The sequence below is a fragment of the Aegilops tauschii genome, chromosome 1 (genome assembly GCF_002575655.3).
Source record: "Aegilops tauschii subsp. strangulata cultivar AL8/78 chromosome 1, Aet v6.0, whole genome shotgun sequence".
NCBI lineage: Eukaryota > Viridiplantae > Streptophyta > Magnoliopsida > Poales > Poaceae > Aegilops > Aegilops tauschii.
In genome coordinates, this window is record NC_053035.3 from 113,606,929 (window position 1) to 113,623,178 (window position 16,250).

The 16,250-nt window shown below is 45.8% G+C and overlaps 1 protein-coding gene across 1 annotated transcript; it reads left to right on the forward strand.

Moving 5' to 3' along the window:
- The first annotated feature begins 791 nt into the window (after positions 1-791).
- On the forward strand, positions 792-2,467 carry LOC109736686 (uncharacterized). Its single transcript, XM_040397553.2, has 2 exons — positions 792-1,892; positions 2,288-2,467. The coding sequence occupies exons 1-2, from the start codon at positions 792-794 to the stop codon at positions 2,465-2,467; spliced, it is 1,281 nt and encodes a 426-aa protein (XP_040253487.2).
- Positions 2,468-16,250: the final 13,783 nt, after the last annotated feature.

Consider the following 16,250-nt stretch of genomic DNA (forward strand, 5'->3'; position numbering starts at 1 on the left):
CTCAAGTTTTCTTTTTTGCGAGGGCACCGTCCTCGAGTTGAACGAACAGCACACAATTAGCTACTCCCGCTATATCAAAATATAAGATATTTTTGACATTATTGTAGTGTCAAAAAGCATCTTATATTTTGATACAGAGAGAATACCGTTATAGTATAGTTTTACAAATTCAGACATTGCGCCTACATCTATAAACTCCCTCGTTTATAGGGCTGGAAGGCAAGCCTGCCCGCCTGTAGATTCCAGTCAGCTCCTAAGGGCCGTGAGGTTAGGCTCCTTGTCATGCGTATGCGACAGCAAGATTGGTGTCTCGTTCTTCAGACCAATTTAAGGGTTCAACGATGACTATGGCTCCAACGTGCTAGTCCTTAAGGCGCGTGCACAAAAAACTTTCCGGTTTCTATCGACAAGGCCAGGTTGGCTCTGGCGTGAGAGCGACGACATCGATGCGTAGGTGGCTTATTCTAGTTTTGACAGTGGTCGTTCGGTAGTTCAAGGACCTTGATTTGTAATTTTTATTATGTTCAGGGTGATTTATACTTTTAGTATATCTTTATAAAAGATTTGGATCCTAGGCATAAAAAGATACAGTCAGATCATTTCACCAGTAGCTGGCCGTACGAAGAACCTAGGCAGCCAGTTTTATGTGGGATTTCTCATACCGATCACAATGTGGCATCCGTAAGGAACTGGCTTCGATCTCTTAGAACAAATATAATAGGATGATGTAAAAGGTGTCACATCGGAAGCCCCATCAGATCCACGAAGGGTTGAAAGGAGTCATCCTTTTGATGGCTTCTCCCACTCCCGCTCCTGCTCCACCCTCCTCGCCGGCCTCCCCGCCGGATGCCGCCACCCAGCCCGCTCCCGCCACCAAACACCCTCCGGCCACCCATGCGCCGGGCCTAGCCCTCTCCACCAACCCCCTCGACGAGCTGCTCCCGACTGTCGCTCCTCCACCTTCGCCGTTTTTTGATCTGCCCTATGTCAAGGCCGGGCAGGTCGCGCTCCGATGCTTCCTGGGTTGTGGCAATGCCATGGGAGTGGAGTTTGAAGACGACTGCTGTTACTACCTCCGCCTCGACATCACCACCCCGGCCCTCCACCTCGCCTCGCCGCTCTACATCACCTTCAACTACTCCAACCGCCACCTCAACGTCACAGTCGTGGCTGCTCTGCTCCAGGCCATTCTGGGTGGCTCTGCTGCCCATTTCTTCGTCGTGCAATGCTCCCCCCTGATCTTCCGTTTCCACGTTGCTTCTGCGCGCGTAGCAGAGATCATCCTTGCCCAAGCCCCACTCCGCTTCCGCAACTACTCCTTCTCCTTCGCTAGAACCTTGCCACCGCTCCCGCCTCCTCCTCGCTCTACGGCAACATGCATGACTCTTGCTCAGCTTCTCCAAATCCCCGACGATCTGGGTGATCACTTCGAAAGGGTCGCATGGGCACAATGCAGATCTCCGGTCTCCATTCTCACAACCACACAGCTGCATGGATGCCGCATGTATGCGCGTGTCATCCAGTTTCCTTTTGACCTAGACGCCTCCCTGATGAGCCTCATCCTTGCCTGCCTCTTTGGCGGCATCCACCACCTCTTCAACGTCACGGATGATGGAGACTCATGTTTCTCCTTCACTGTTGTGTCGCCTGACGTTGCCTCGCTCATCACTTCCATGGGCGACTTCAGGAAGCTGGGCATGATGATCCGCTTCCCATGGCCTCTGCCTTGGGGTGCCACCTGCTGCTTGTCTCCTCGGGTGGCATTGCCATCGTCTGCTGGAACCGCATCATCCTCGCCACCGCTGGCCGATTCTGCACTGCTGCCACCTGCGTCCACAACTCTTGATCTACCCAAGGAGCGTCGACAACGGCCTGGTATTAGCTTTTTTATTGTATGCTTAATGTTAATCGCTTCTTCCAGCTTACACCACACGTGCACTACACCCAACACACACACCTGTTCTGGGTTACTTTCTTGCCGATTACTGTTAGACCTAATGAACTGTTAGTTGAGTCAGCCCTAAACCACCGTTTTTCGGTCAAACAAGATTTCCTAGCAGTCAAAGTTCATGAGCATATTTATAAATCTGGCATCTTCTCTCACTCAACCAAAATTCAAATTCTCAAGCATGGGTCCCTTGATTTTGAAGGGTTTCGTCTCTTTCTATTTGACCAGCTCGAACCGGCCGTTGCCCACTGCAGTCGTTTCCTTCATGATTACACCAAGTTCGCATACCCTACTCTGCCCCCTCGATAGGAATCCATTCTTGGCCCATTCGCTCACCAGCTTGCACAAGCCCACGCGCCACAACAGCTCCCTGCGGTCGCACGCTCGCCGCACGTCCGCCCTGCTCCGCATGCGCCTGGGACCCACCCCATGCATAGTGATGACCGTGCGGCGCTCTCTGACACACCAAATCTTGGAAAAGATCCGTACACTGTGCCGGAGTCGCCGCACGCGACCTGAGTTGTCGTGCGTCCCCAGGAACCCCACTCTGTCTCTCTGTCTGTGCCATTTTTGGACGGCCCGCTCGCCCGCCCCGCGTCTAATCCGGACCCCTCTACGCCGCCCTCTGTCCCCCCACGCGCGGCCCCATCAACCACATCAACGGAGAATCTTGCCTTGGGAACCGACGAGGTGGAGAGATCACGCGCCGGTCCATCGCTGCAGCTCATCCACGACGCCTCTGATCAGCATCTAGGCCTCATCATCACACCTAATCCCTCTCTACAGCCTACGCCGACCGCTCGGTCACCACGCCCCAGCTCGTCGCCCCCTCGCTGCAGCTCATCCACGACGCCTCTGATCAGCATCTAGGCCTCATCATCACACCTAATCCCTCTCTACAGCCTACGCCGACCGCTCGGTCACCACGCCCCAGCTCGTCGCCCCCTCGCCCTCTGACACACGCAATGGGCCCAGCCGCCCTGACGGCGGCCTTGTCACCCACGCGCTCCAACAGCAACACGACGCCCTCCTACAAAGATGCTCTCCCTCTCCTCCCCTCTCGACCGCAGCCATCCTCATCCTCGCCCCACCTATATAACCCTCGGCGCCTCCTCCCCACTCATCCACACTCTCGCACTCCTTCTCCCAAACACAAAAAGCGTCGCTGCTTCCGGTGCCTCGCCCTTGACCATTGCGTAGAGACTTGCCGGGACCCCGTCCGCTGTGCTCGCTGCTGGCGGTGTGGCCACCGCAGCCGTGACTGCAGGTATAGACGGATCTGGCCCTTCTTCCCGCCTGAAAGGATCTAGATGACGACTAGAGAGGGGGTGAATAGGCGTTTTAAAACTGTTACGGATTTGGCTTTATCCTAATGCGGAATTAAACTAAACGGATACCTTTCAAGCACAAATCCTAAATATGCTAGGCTCAACTAAGTGCACCAACAACCTATGCTAAACAAGATAGGCACTTAAGGAAACTAGCAAGCACAAACTATATCACAAGACATGGAAATGTAGGAACAACTAAACAATTCAACTAGCACAAGATATATCAATATGAGCAAGTATGAATTGCGGTAAGTAAAGGGTGTGGGTAAGAGATAACCACAAGTGAGTCGGAGACGCGGATTTATCCCGAAGTTCACACTCGTGAGAGTGTTAATCTCCGTTAGAGCGGTGCCGAAGCCAAAGCTCTGGGGCGTCACCAAGTGACTCACCGTATGCTCCTTTTCGAGTCACCCCCAACGGATGAGCCTCGATTCACTCGGGGTTGGTCTTGAAGGCGACCACCACACCTTTACAAACTTCTCCGGAGCACACCACAAGCAAGGAAGCTTCCGGAGGAACTTGACCACCTAGGCCACTTCAACACCCTTCCCCGGAGCACACCACAAGAGGAAGCTTCCGGGGGAACCTTGGCCACATAGGCCTCTTCACAATCTTCACAATGAATATCACCAAACCGTCTAGGAGGCCGAAACCTCCAAGAGTAATAAACTCACGGACTCTCACTCGAACTAATCGATGTGGGGAGCTCAAACCAATGCAACAAATGCAATGCAATGCCAAGCAACAAATGCTCAACACACTCTCTCAATCTCACAAGATGCACTTTTGAAAGTAGGAGATTGAGGAGAGGGGATGCAATGGATATGATCAACAAATGGCTCACAAATCCATCCACAAATCCCCCTTCACATAGAGGGGAGAAAGGGCTTTGGGAGAGGTGTAGAGAGGCTCAAAATGGTGTTTTGAAAGTGTAAGAACCAACCCCCAACCGGTGGGAGGAAAGGGCCCTTAAATAGCCAAACTCAGAAACTAGCCGTTGGGGCTCCAACGGGCATTTCCTGGGCACCCCGTGTGCACGGGGGTTTAGACCCCGTGCCCACGGGGTCCCGTGCGCACGGTACAAGCCCCGTGCACATGGGGCCCCGTGCCCGCGGGGGTCAAATACCCCGTGCACACGGAGTCCCCAGGACAGCCAGCAGCAGCCCACTAAAACGTTGATAACTTTGGCATACGGACTCCGAATTCGATGATCTTGGGCTCGTTTTGAAGCTATGGAAAAGCCCAAGGTCCTCACATAGAGAACCACCCAAGATCAAAAAGAAAGAATGATGCAAGTAATGCAAAGGTTTGAGATCTCTACATGCGACGTGATCAAGCTACTTGCCCGAGAGTCCCTCTTGATAGTACGGCTATCAAACCTATAATCCGGTCTCCCACCAAGGACTATGAGACCGGCAAAACTAGGAAAACCTAGCTAAGGAATACCTTTGCCTTGCACATTCAACTTGAGCTTGATGATGACTTTAATGCTTGCCTCAAGTTGGAATCCCTTTCTTGTCCACGACCACTTGGTGAAGATACTCGAATTGCTTCCTCATGATGCAATGAGGGAAGCCTTATCTCAAGCCCATCTTCACATGCACATGATCATGATGTGGACCGCAAGCTTCAAAGCATATAACCTCCGGCTTCTCATCTTGCACCTGGACTCTCCGAACTCGATGACCATCACCACTTGATGTCATCTCATATTGCACTTGGACTCCTCGAATCCGATGACCATCACCACTTGATGTCATCCACACATAGGCTACACGAGATCTTTTCTTTTGATGCAAGCCTATGAGAAACACCTAACCCACATAGACATAACAAACATATAGCATGGGTTAGGTAACAAAGCACAATTCACAATTACTTACCATACCACTAGATCACTTGATCTCACGTGGTACATTGTTTGTGCTTTGTGAGTTGACCACTTAGATATACTCTTCGAGCTTCATCTTGGTCAACCAACATATTTACTTCAAGCTCCATCTTGGTTTCTTGAAAGCCACAATGAACTCTTCATTTCACTTCATTGCTTCAAGACAATATCACCAAAGACTCTTTCATGACCATATCAAGTTCCACTATGAATATCATCTTGGTCACCACTTGCCCTTCTAAAAACTCCATCCCAAACTCTTGAGAGGCATAATGAATTCTTCACTCTAGTTGCTTGCTTCAAGGCTTGATCAACCGAAACCCAACACATGAGCTCACCATGATCTTGTCTTGAAACCATAACTCGAATTCTTCTCTTTGATTATTCTCTCAAGCCTTGATCCTCAGAAGACCAACTTGAAACCTCGCTGGATATGGAATCTCGAGAGCCAACACCTAGGCCCCGTGAGCACGGGGTATCCAGAGAGTTGACACTCGACCCCGTGCGCACGGTATAAGCCCGTGTGCATGGGGTATCCAGAGAGGGATACCATGAGGACTTCTTCGGATGCTTTGATGGCAATCTTCACATAACAACCCAAAGAACTTCAAGCATCACTATGGAACATATCTTCATATAAGATCCAATGCACTTGATGCTCCATAGGAATTGTCATTTAATACCAAAGCTTAGCGCAAATATAACTTCATCTATATGGACTTCATCCTTGATTCCATCCAATATCCTTGAGGCATTATCTTCATATATATGGACTTCATCCTTGATTCCATCCAATATCCTTGAGGCACCATCTATGGACAAAACCTTCAAATATATCTCACTGAAAACATTAGTCCATAGAGATTGTCATTCAATTACCAAAACCACACTTAGGGGCTACATGCCCTTTCAATCTCCCCCATTTTGGTAATTGATGACAATCTCAACAAGAGGGTTTATATAATGAATTTAAAACAAGTATGCAATCTATCCGAGAATAAATTGAATACTTGAGGTGGTTTTGATAGCCTCAAATATCACAAAGATAGTTGATGTTATCAAAACCGGTTGTACTAGCATCGAAATACTACACAAGAATTTGATCCTAGTAGAACCACACTATATAGAGCAAACTCCCCCACAATATATGCATGGAAGAACTTGCTGGAGTTTCCTCTATATACAAATCCATGCAACAACCACAACAAATGTAGATATGCATGAACCAACCTACTTCACCTAAACCCTCTAAACTTCTCCCCCATTGGCAACAAGTGCCAAAATGGAGAAAAAATCTAGAAGACCAATATAGTATGAGTTCCTCCTTAATTTGTGCATTTCTCATATTGTGAGTGGAATCAAATGCACATATCCAGTTACGAACAAATGAAGAAATTCACACTATATTGAGGATCCATAAAATGCACCAAAAAGATATTATGATATGAGCATAGGAGTGTTCTAAAGAACATAGAGAAGCTCCCCATGATTTGTGCATTATTTAGTTTTGTACTTGGATACAACGTGCACAAAATAGGATCATCACTTGACTAAGCAAGGGTCCAAAATATATCCAACAACTCATAGTGCAATGATATATGCAATACATACAAGCACTCACTACTCAACCTCTTACCGGATCCACCAAAGAATAAAAAGAGACAATTCCAAGGACCGGCAAGGAAACGAAAGGATATCAAAGAGGGATATGCACTTTCTCATGTGTATAAGTTTCTTACGTGGCCAATAATCATCAAGATGAGCATCCACAAAGAAACTTGCACACACAAAAAGATACAAAAGATAAGAACATGATATCCAAGAATGAATCCATTATTTATACAAACTTGATCTTAGCGTAGGGCTTTGTCACATGGCACATGGCACAAGGAACATGGCGCAAACTGATCTCATTTGCATAAAAATGAATTACTAAGCATGAGAGCAAATACCACAACCAAAAAGATTGTTTCTTGCAATTTTATCAATATTGCACATAAGAGCACTTTGAGGAATTGGTATGCAATAAATTGCTTAATTGGCATATTTGGGATAAGTGAACCATGAGCATGGTTTTATAGATCCCCATGATATGCTTCTTCTCAAAAGTCTCATAGATGCAATAAGGAGGTCTAAGCTGTTGCAAGAAACACAAACTCAACAAGTACTAAACATGCCATGATGCAACATACACAATGTTGACTCTAATTTAAACAAACGCATGAAGTAAGTACTTGTTACCGAGAGAGCATTGGTTCAAGGGGCCCTTGATCTAGCCCATGAACATGAGGGACTTGATCTTGTTCTTGGATAGGTAAATGATCTCCCATAGCATCTTGCTCTTGTGTTGGGGGTGATGACTTCCCTTGTGGTGGATACACAAGAGGGGCTCTTACTCCTTCTTCTTCTACATGGACAAGGGGTGTTTCTTGTGGAAGAATATGACCAATCCCCATTGTAATTGTAGCTTGGGAAGGAGCCTCATCACCTGCAACACTTGAAACAAATTGCTCCGCATGGAAGCTGTTATTCTCATCACACTCCACATTCACCATTTCCTCAATACATCCCGTGGATTTATTGAGAATACAGTAAGTGTGGGAGTTTGATGCGTATCCAACAAAAAGACCCAAATTATGTTAATCGGGTTGAATTGATGAGAATGAAACACTTACAACCAAATCGGGTTTTCACTTATCTTCTCCCTCAAATCAAGGAATCAACCAAGCTTGGCTCTAATAATTTTCCATGGTGTCTCCACCTTCCTTCTGAATAAGCCAAGCATCCAATGCTTCTCCACAGTACCTAAAACACATTAAGGTACAATTTGGTCCCCAAACATATTGGGTCCGAAGTAGTTAGGACAACCACAATATATAGGGCAAACTCCACATTAAATATGTGCAAAAGGATATGAACTTGAAGTTCATGCACACTTTTAACCATTAATGATTTTATGGAGTTTACCCTACATAGAGGATCAAGTAGCAAGCAAGGCATGAAGAAGAATATAAATAAATATGCATGCTCATGCCTACCAAGATCCAGAGAGATACAATTTGGACAAAAGAACACTTAACCGAAGAATACTCCGATAATATCACAAAGTATTCAAGTTGTCCAAATTATATCAAAGTGACGAATCCACACAGGACCGCACACAAAGTACAACATATGAACTAAGCAAAAAACCAAAGAGCATATAGGATATACAATACACACATGCTCAAAGGCTTATCTTACTCAAGTAGATAATAGATAGCACAAGCAGTGAGATAAGGCAAGTTGAAGCACAAGCCGAGAAGAAGATGATCATAAGGTTCTACCACATGAGGAAATACCAATTGTAAGAGAATACAAATGGTATTTGGAATTAACACTCGGGGGTAGATTATGAAGATGCACAGGATCATCAACAACTCCAAAGCAAAGAAAGATAAATAAAGCGTACTTGGCCGGGTGGACATTTCTGCCCATAGGACCCCGTGCGCACGGGCTAGGTCAGCCCCGTGTGCACGGTGTGTCCAGAGAAAAAACACCACCCCGTGCGCACGGGGGTCTAGGACCCCGTGTGCACGGGGTGTCCAGTGATTTTCACCCACCCCGTGCGCACGGGGGTCCAGGACCCCGTGCGCACGGGGTGTCCAAGAAGTTTCGTGGTACCCCGTGCGCACGGGGGTCAGAGACCCCGTGCACACGGGGTGTCCAGAAACTTACTAAAGAACCTCACAGGACACCGCGACGAAGCACGCAACAAAGGTAAATAACAACCAACAAGAGATAATTAGTGGATACTCTGAGAATTTGAATTTCAAATGAGCTTGACATACCACATAGTGACTAGATAAGATTGAATATCAATACTATGTGGCATTTCTCATATTCACATTTTGGGTTTGTGATGTGCACACAACAAAACACTCCCCCATAATGTGATGATCCACTAATATCTTGCAAGAGCCAATCATGATACAATACAGGCTCAAAACAGCAAACACCACTATATAATGTGCAATGCAACCTACACATGCTAGATAACACAACATATAGATGCACATGCTAGATACAAAACCTAAGCATGCAAGGGGCGAGCAACTTTCAATGTAAGCAATATAAATACAAGTTACTGCAAAGAGGAACATTGGATAGATAATATGAAGATAATCCACATGACTTGGCTCGAACAAATAAATGGTGGATATCCTTTTCTTTATGAACTAGCCAAATCTCCAATGTCCTCCACACACCTATTGATCAAGTTTGAGCTTGATGGTACCCAACCAAGTTGGGTCCTAAGAAGTTAGTCACAATAGGCTTGGCAACCCAAATGGCCTTTTCCATTTCCAAGCCACTTTGGGCGCCAACAAACTTGGCAAACAAATTGCCAACAACATCCTTCCTAAGCGAATAATGATCATTGACTAGAGGAGGCTTAGGGATGTTACCGTTGGGACAAGATGAGGATATGTGTCCCTTCTCACGACAATTATAGCAACATGTGCTCCCCCTTCTCTTCTTCTTTATTTTCTCAACTTGGGGAGCATTATCTTGGTTCATCATTGGTAGTGGCCTTTCTTCAAGTTGAGGTTGACCTTGAGATTGAACTTGAGGCCGCTTCCCTTGTTGCTTCACATTTGAAGCATTCTTCTTCAATGGACAATATCTCACATGGTGTCCAACATTCTTGCACTTGAAGCATGTAATGTTGGCATCATTCTTGACTTGGTCTTGTCCCTTCTTCTTTTTCTTGGACTTCTTGTTGTTGGAGTTGAAACCAAGTCCACCCTTGTCATGAGGGGATTTTTGAACACTCAAGATAGTGTTGAGAGTGGAATTTCCTTCATGACACATTTCCAAGTCTTTCTTCAAATTAGTGACTTGGGCCTTGAGCTCTTTGTTTTCCTCTACAAGGTTAGTATCAACAAAAGTACTAGAGGAAGTAGAAACTTAATTGTTATAGCAACAAGGCAAGGAGAGCAATTCATCACAAGAATTGGGAATAATATGTCTAGATGAATCACTAGGACTAGCACATGCCAATAAAGCATTTTGAGTAGAAATAGTGCTAATGTCCACATGAGGCTCACAAGATATTACCTTAGTCACAATAGCCTCATGAGCTAACTTTAGCCTTTCATGGGAGATTAGAAGGTCATCATGAGAGCCCGAGAGCTTTTCATGACTTTCTTCTAATTTCCCATAATTGCTAGTTAGCAAAACAAGTTGAGCCCGTAGCTCAACATTCTCCTTCAAGATAGATGCTTCACAAGAAGTAGAGTTAGTAGCACAAGCATCATTGACAATATGAGAGGAGCTAGAAGAAACTAGAGACTTCACATGAGTAGCTTGACGTTCCTCATAAGACTTAGAGAGTTTGGCGAGCTCTCCTTTGACATTCTTGTAGCCAAGGTCAAGGTGCTCAAAATCCTCTTTAAGTTTATCATGAGCAACTTCAATCTCTTCTTTGGAAGATTCTAAGTCTCTAAGAGTTTCTAGAGCATCAAGAAGGTTACAATCAAGTTTATCATTTTGTTCTTGCTCTTCGTGAAGTAAATCATTACACTTTCCAAAATGAGTAATAAGATCTTTAAATATCTCATAAGTGTTCTTATTTACTCCATGAAGAGAATTACCAATTTCATATATTTCTTGACTCATATCCCTATCACATTCATCATCACTCTCATCATTATCATTACTAAGAGTAGATGATACCTCGGTAGTACCTCTTGCCATGAGGCACATGTGAACATCGGAGGTTGATGATGATTCTTTTGGAGAGGGAGATTCTTCATCATCAAGAGTAGGATATCCATGTCCATCCTCTTGACACTCATAGCATTTCCTCTCCAACATAGTGATTTCCTTCTTGGCTCTTCTAGCAAATTCTCCATTAGTGATGTGTGCACCATTTTCTCTTATTTCCTCTACATGGTTAGTCAAACAACAACTAGAGGAAATAGAAGCATAGATATCATGGCAACAAGGAGAATCAAGCATATCATCACAACAAGTATTCAAGGAATCTCTATATGATATGTAAGGACTATCAACACAAGAATGTATGTCATTTTTGCTAGATGTGTTCAAGTCCAAAGAAGCTACAAAATTAGCATTTATGCATGAAAGATCATCAATGTTGAGCACAACATCATCATCACAAATTATATTCCCACTCACCATGTCATTACCTTGGGACATGTCATATGATGGTGAGGTGGAAGAAGTTGAAATGTCCAAGCACACGGAGGAAGAAGCAATATGGAGTTCTTCATGATATGAAGATGTGGAGAACTCCTCAAGAGACACCTCCGAAATATGGTTGACCTCATCAAGATTGGACCTACCATATATTTCTTCAAGTTTTGTCCACATCTCATGAGCCGACGCGCACATCATAATTGACTCAAACACTTCGAGGGATATAGACCGGATTAAGGCATTCTTTGCACCATACCCACAAAGCATATCATCATTTACCTTAATAGATGGAAAAAGTTCATCCTTCCATGGAGAAGCCCCTACAAGAACAATGCGCACAAAATTTGGACCCATGGCCCAGAAATGACAAAGCATGCGAATTTTCCACAAGTGATAGTTTGTGCCACTAAAACAGAAAGTGTCATCGTGCACTATACCACTAGTCGACATCTTTACTCTCTAGGCGGTGAAGCCTAGCAAGGAGAGACCAAAGCTCTGATACCAATTGAAAGGATCTAGATGACGACTAGAGGGGGGGTGAATAGGCGTTTTAAAACTGTTACGGATTTGGCTTTATCCTAATGCGGAATTAAACTAAACGGATACCTTTCAAGCACAAATCCTAAATATGCTAGGCTCAACTAAGTGCACCAACAACCTATGCTAAACAAGATAGGCACTTAAGGAAACTAGCAAGCACAAACTATATCACAAGACATGGAAATGTAGGAACAACTAAACAATTCAACTAGCACAAGATATATCAATATGAGCAAGTATGAATTGCGGTAAGTAAAGGGTGTGGGTAAGAGATAACCACAAGTGAGTCAGAGACGCGGATTTATCCCAAAGTTCACACTCGTGAGAGTGCTAATCTCGGTTAGAGCAGTGCCGAAGCCAAAGCTCTGGGGCGTCACCAAGTGACTCACCGTATTCTCCTTTTCGAGTCACCCCCAACGGATGAGCCTCGATTCACTCGGGGTTGGTCTTGAAGGCGACCACCACACCTTTACAAACTTCTCCGGAGCACACCACAAGCAAGGAAGCTTCAGGAGGAACTTGACCACCTAGGCCACTTCAACACCCTTCCCCGGAGCACACCACAAGAGGAAGCTTCCGGGGGAACCTTGGCCACATAGGCCTCTTCACAATCTTCACAATGAATATCACCAAACCGTCTAGGAGGCCGAAACCTCCAAGAGTAATAAACTCACGGACTCTCACTCGAACTAATCGATGTGGGGAGCTCAAACCAATGCAACAAATGCAATGCAATGCCAAGCAACAAATGCTCAACACACTCTCTCAATCTCACAAGATGCACTTTTGAAAGTAGGAGATTGAGGAGAGGGGATGCAATGGATATGATCAACAAATGGCTCACAAATCCATCCACAAATCCCCCTTCACATAGAGGGGAGAAAGGGCTTTGGGAGAGGTGTAGAGAGGCTCAAAATGGTGTTTTGAAAGTGTAAGAACCAACCCCCAACCGGTGGGAGGAAAGGGCCCTTAAATAGCCAAACTCAGAAACTAGCCGTTGGGGCTCCAACGGGCATTTCCTGGGCACCCCGTGTGCACGGGGGTTTAGACCCCGTGCCCACGGGGTCCCGTGCGCACGGTACAAGCCCCGTGCACATGGGGCCCCGTGCCCGCGGGGGTCAAATACCCCGTGCACACGGAGTCCCCAGGACAGCCAGCAGCAGCCCACTAAAACGTTGATAACTTTGGCATACGGACTCCGAATTCGATGATCTTGGGCTCGTTTTGAAGCTATGGAAAAGCCCAAGGTCCTCACATAGAGAACCACCCAAGATCAAAAAGAAAGAATGATGCAAGTAATGCAAAGGTTTGAGATCTCTACATGTGACGTGATCAAGCTACTTGCCCGAGAGTCCCTCTTGATAGTACGGCTATCAAACCTATAATCCGGTCTCCCACCAAGCACTATGAGACCGGCAAAACTAGGAAAACCTAGCTAAGGAATACCTTTGCCTTGCACATTCAACTTGAGCTTGATGATGACTTTAATGCTTGCCTCAAGTTGGAATCCCTTTCTTGTCCACGACCACTTGGTGAAGATACTCGAATTGCTTCCTCATGATGCAATGAGGGAAGCCTTATCTCAAGCCCATCTTCACATGCACATGATCATGATGTGGACCGCAAGCTTCAAAGCATATAACCTCCGGCTTCTCATCTTGCACCTGGACTCCCCGAACTCGATGACCATCACCACTTGATGTCATCTCATCTTGCACTTGGACTCCTCGAATCCGATGACCATCACCACTTGATGTCATCCACACATAGGCTACACGAGATCTTTTCTTTTGATGCAAGCCTATGAGAAACACCTAACCCACATAGACATAACAAACATATAGCATGGGTTAGGTAACAAAGCACAATTCACAATTACTTACCATACCACTAGATCACTTGATCTCACGTGGTACATTGTTTGTGCTTTGTGAGTTGACCACTTAGATATACTCTTCGAGCTTCATCTTGGTCAACCAACATATTTACTTCAAGCTCCATCTTGGTTTCTTGAAAGCCACAATGAACTCTTCATTTCACTTCATTGCTTCAAGACAATATCACCAAAGACTCTTTCATGACCATATCAAGTTCCACTATGAATATCATCTTGGTCACCACTTGCCCTTCTAAAAACTCCATCCCAAACTCTTGAGAGGCATAATGAATTCTTCACTCTAGTTGCTTGCTTCAAGGCTTGATCAACCGAAACCCAACACATGAGCTCACCATGATCTTGTCTTGAAACCATAACTCGAATTCTTCTCTTTGATTATTCTCTCAAGCCTTGATCCTCAGAAGACCAACTTGAAACCTCGCTGGATATGGAATCTCGAGAGCCAACACCTAGGCCCCGTGAGCACGGGGTATCCAGAGAGTTGACACTCGACCCCGTGCGCACGGTATAAGCCCGTGTGCATGGGGTATCCAGAGAGGGATACCATGAGGACTTCTTCGGATGCTTTGATGGCAATCTTTACATAACAACCCAAAGAACTTCAAGCATCACTATGGAACATATCTTCATATAAGATCCAATGCACTTGATGCTCCATAGGAATTGTCATTTAATACCAAAGCTTAGCGCAAATATAACTTCATCTATATGGACTTCATCCTTGATTCCATCCAATATCCTTGAGGCATTATCTTCATATATATGGACTTCATCCTTGATTCCATCCAATATCCTTGAGGCACCATCTATGGACAAAACCTTCAAATATATCTCACTGAAAACATTAGTCCATAGAGATTGTCATTCAATTACCAAAACCACACTTAGGGGCTACATGCCCTTTCACCGCCTCTTCCCGACTCATTCTCATCTCATCCTAACCCTGCGTTTTGCACACGCAGCATGGACTCCGCTGGCTCTTCCTCGTCGGCAGCCCGCGCCTCGCGCACGCTCATGATCGGCGACAACCCCGTCATCCTCTCGGAGCCTTTCACCGCGCTCGCGTCCCCTCGCCCTTCATCCTCAACGGCACTCCGATCAATGCCAACGGGGCTCCCCTTCCTCCCTCGGCGCCTCGCACCTCTGCACCTCCACCCACACCCACCTCACCCTCACCAGGCAACCTACACTCGCACACGTCTCCGTTCAACACCCATGAATTGCGAGCGCGTCTCTCCGACGTCTTCCTCGCCTCCCAATACACTAGGTCCCCTTCTCACGTTTCTGACACCGACACCGAGGACGAGCCGCCACGGCCATTCCATGAGGCTGGTATGCCGCCGCCCTTCGGGGACATGCCCTTAGTCGCTGCCCCACCTTGCCTAGTCCACTGCCCTCGCCACTTTGCCTTCGTACACCTCCAGAACCCTGACCCCAACCCCACCCCTCTCATCTGCCGAGCCATTCAACACACTTGCGGCAACCCCTCCGTCATCTCCTCCCCTCTCGATAGACCAAAGCTCTGTAATAACCTTGAGGAACCTTATTTCTGCTTGGGACCTCTGGTCACACCGTCTTGTGAGTTCACAAGACAAGGAGGACGTCTTCTCGTGGCGTTCCTACCTCTCTGCACGTTGCACCGTGCCTATGTAATTCTGTACTCACTGCCACGGCAGTCCTTTGAGTAATATATTCAGGTGGGGGAGCTCCCCCCCCCCCCCCCCCTGATTCTAAAAAAAAGGTGTCACATCAAATATTTGCCTAGTTGAAACAGGGAACAGGGGTAAGAGAAAAAAATGCTGATTGTGGATTTACAGTTGGCTGTATCACAAGGTTAAACAAACTTTGTGGGAGAAAATGGTAAGCCATATATTAATGGCAATATTAACATATAATCTAACTATTGTATGAGTGAGCTATTACCACAAGGTTGGCTGTATCACAAGGTTAAACAAACTTTGTGGGAGAAAATGGTAAGCCACATATTAATGGCAATATTAACATATAATCTAACTATTATATGAGTGAGCTATTATATTGGCTATACCTGCTATTACATTGGCTATACCTGACATGATATAATCTGTTGTTGCCTGCACTATTAACCATGCTCTTAGGCATCGTTTGGATAAAATATTGGTTGTATTCATCAAATCAGATAGATGGTTGTTATCGGAAGTTTTCTCGCAAAAAAGGAAGAAAAAAAAATGTCGAAACCAGTTTGTAGGAAGAAGTTGCACGTGTGAATCGGACAGTAAAAATTCAGTGATGACAAGCCGATCGCTGCACTCATGACAGGTCCCAAGATACAAGATGACTGACATAACATGCATGCTGGTCCAAAGAAGCAACCCCTGGTGGGGAACCAGTGTTGAAAAACATAGTCCTTGGGTGGGGGTGGTGATTGTCCTTGTTCAATAATATAAGAAACACACGCACATT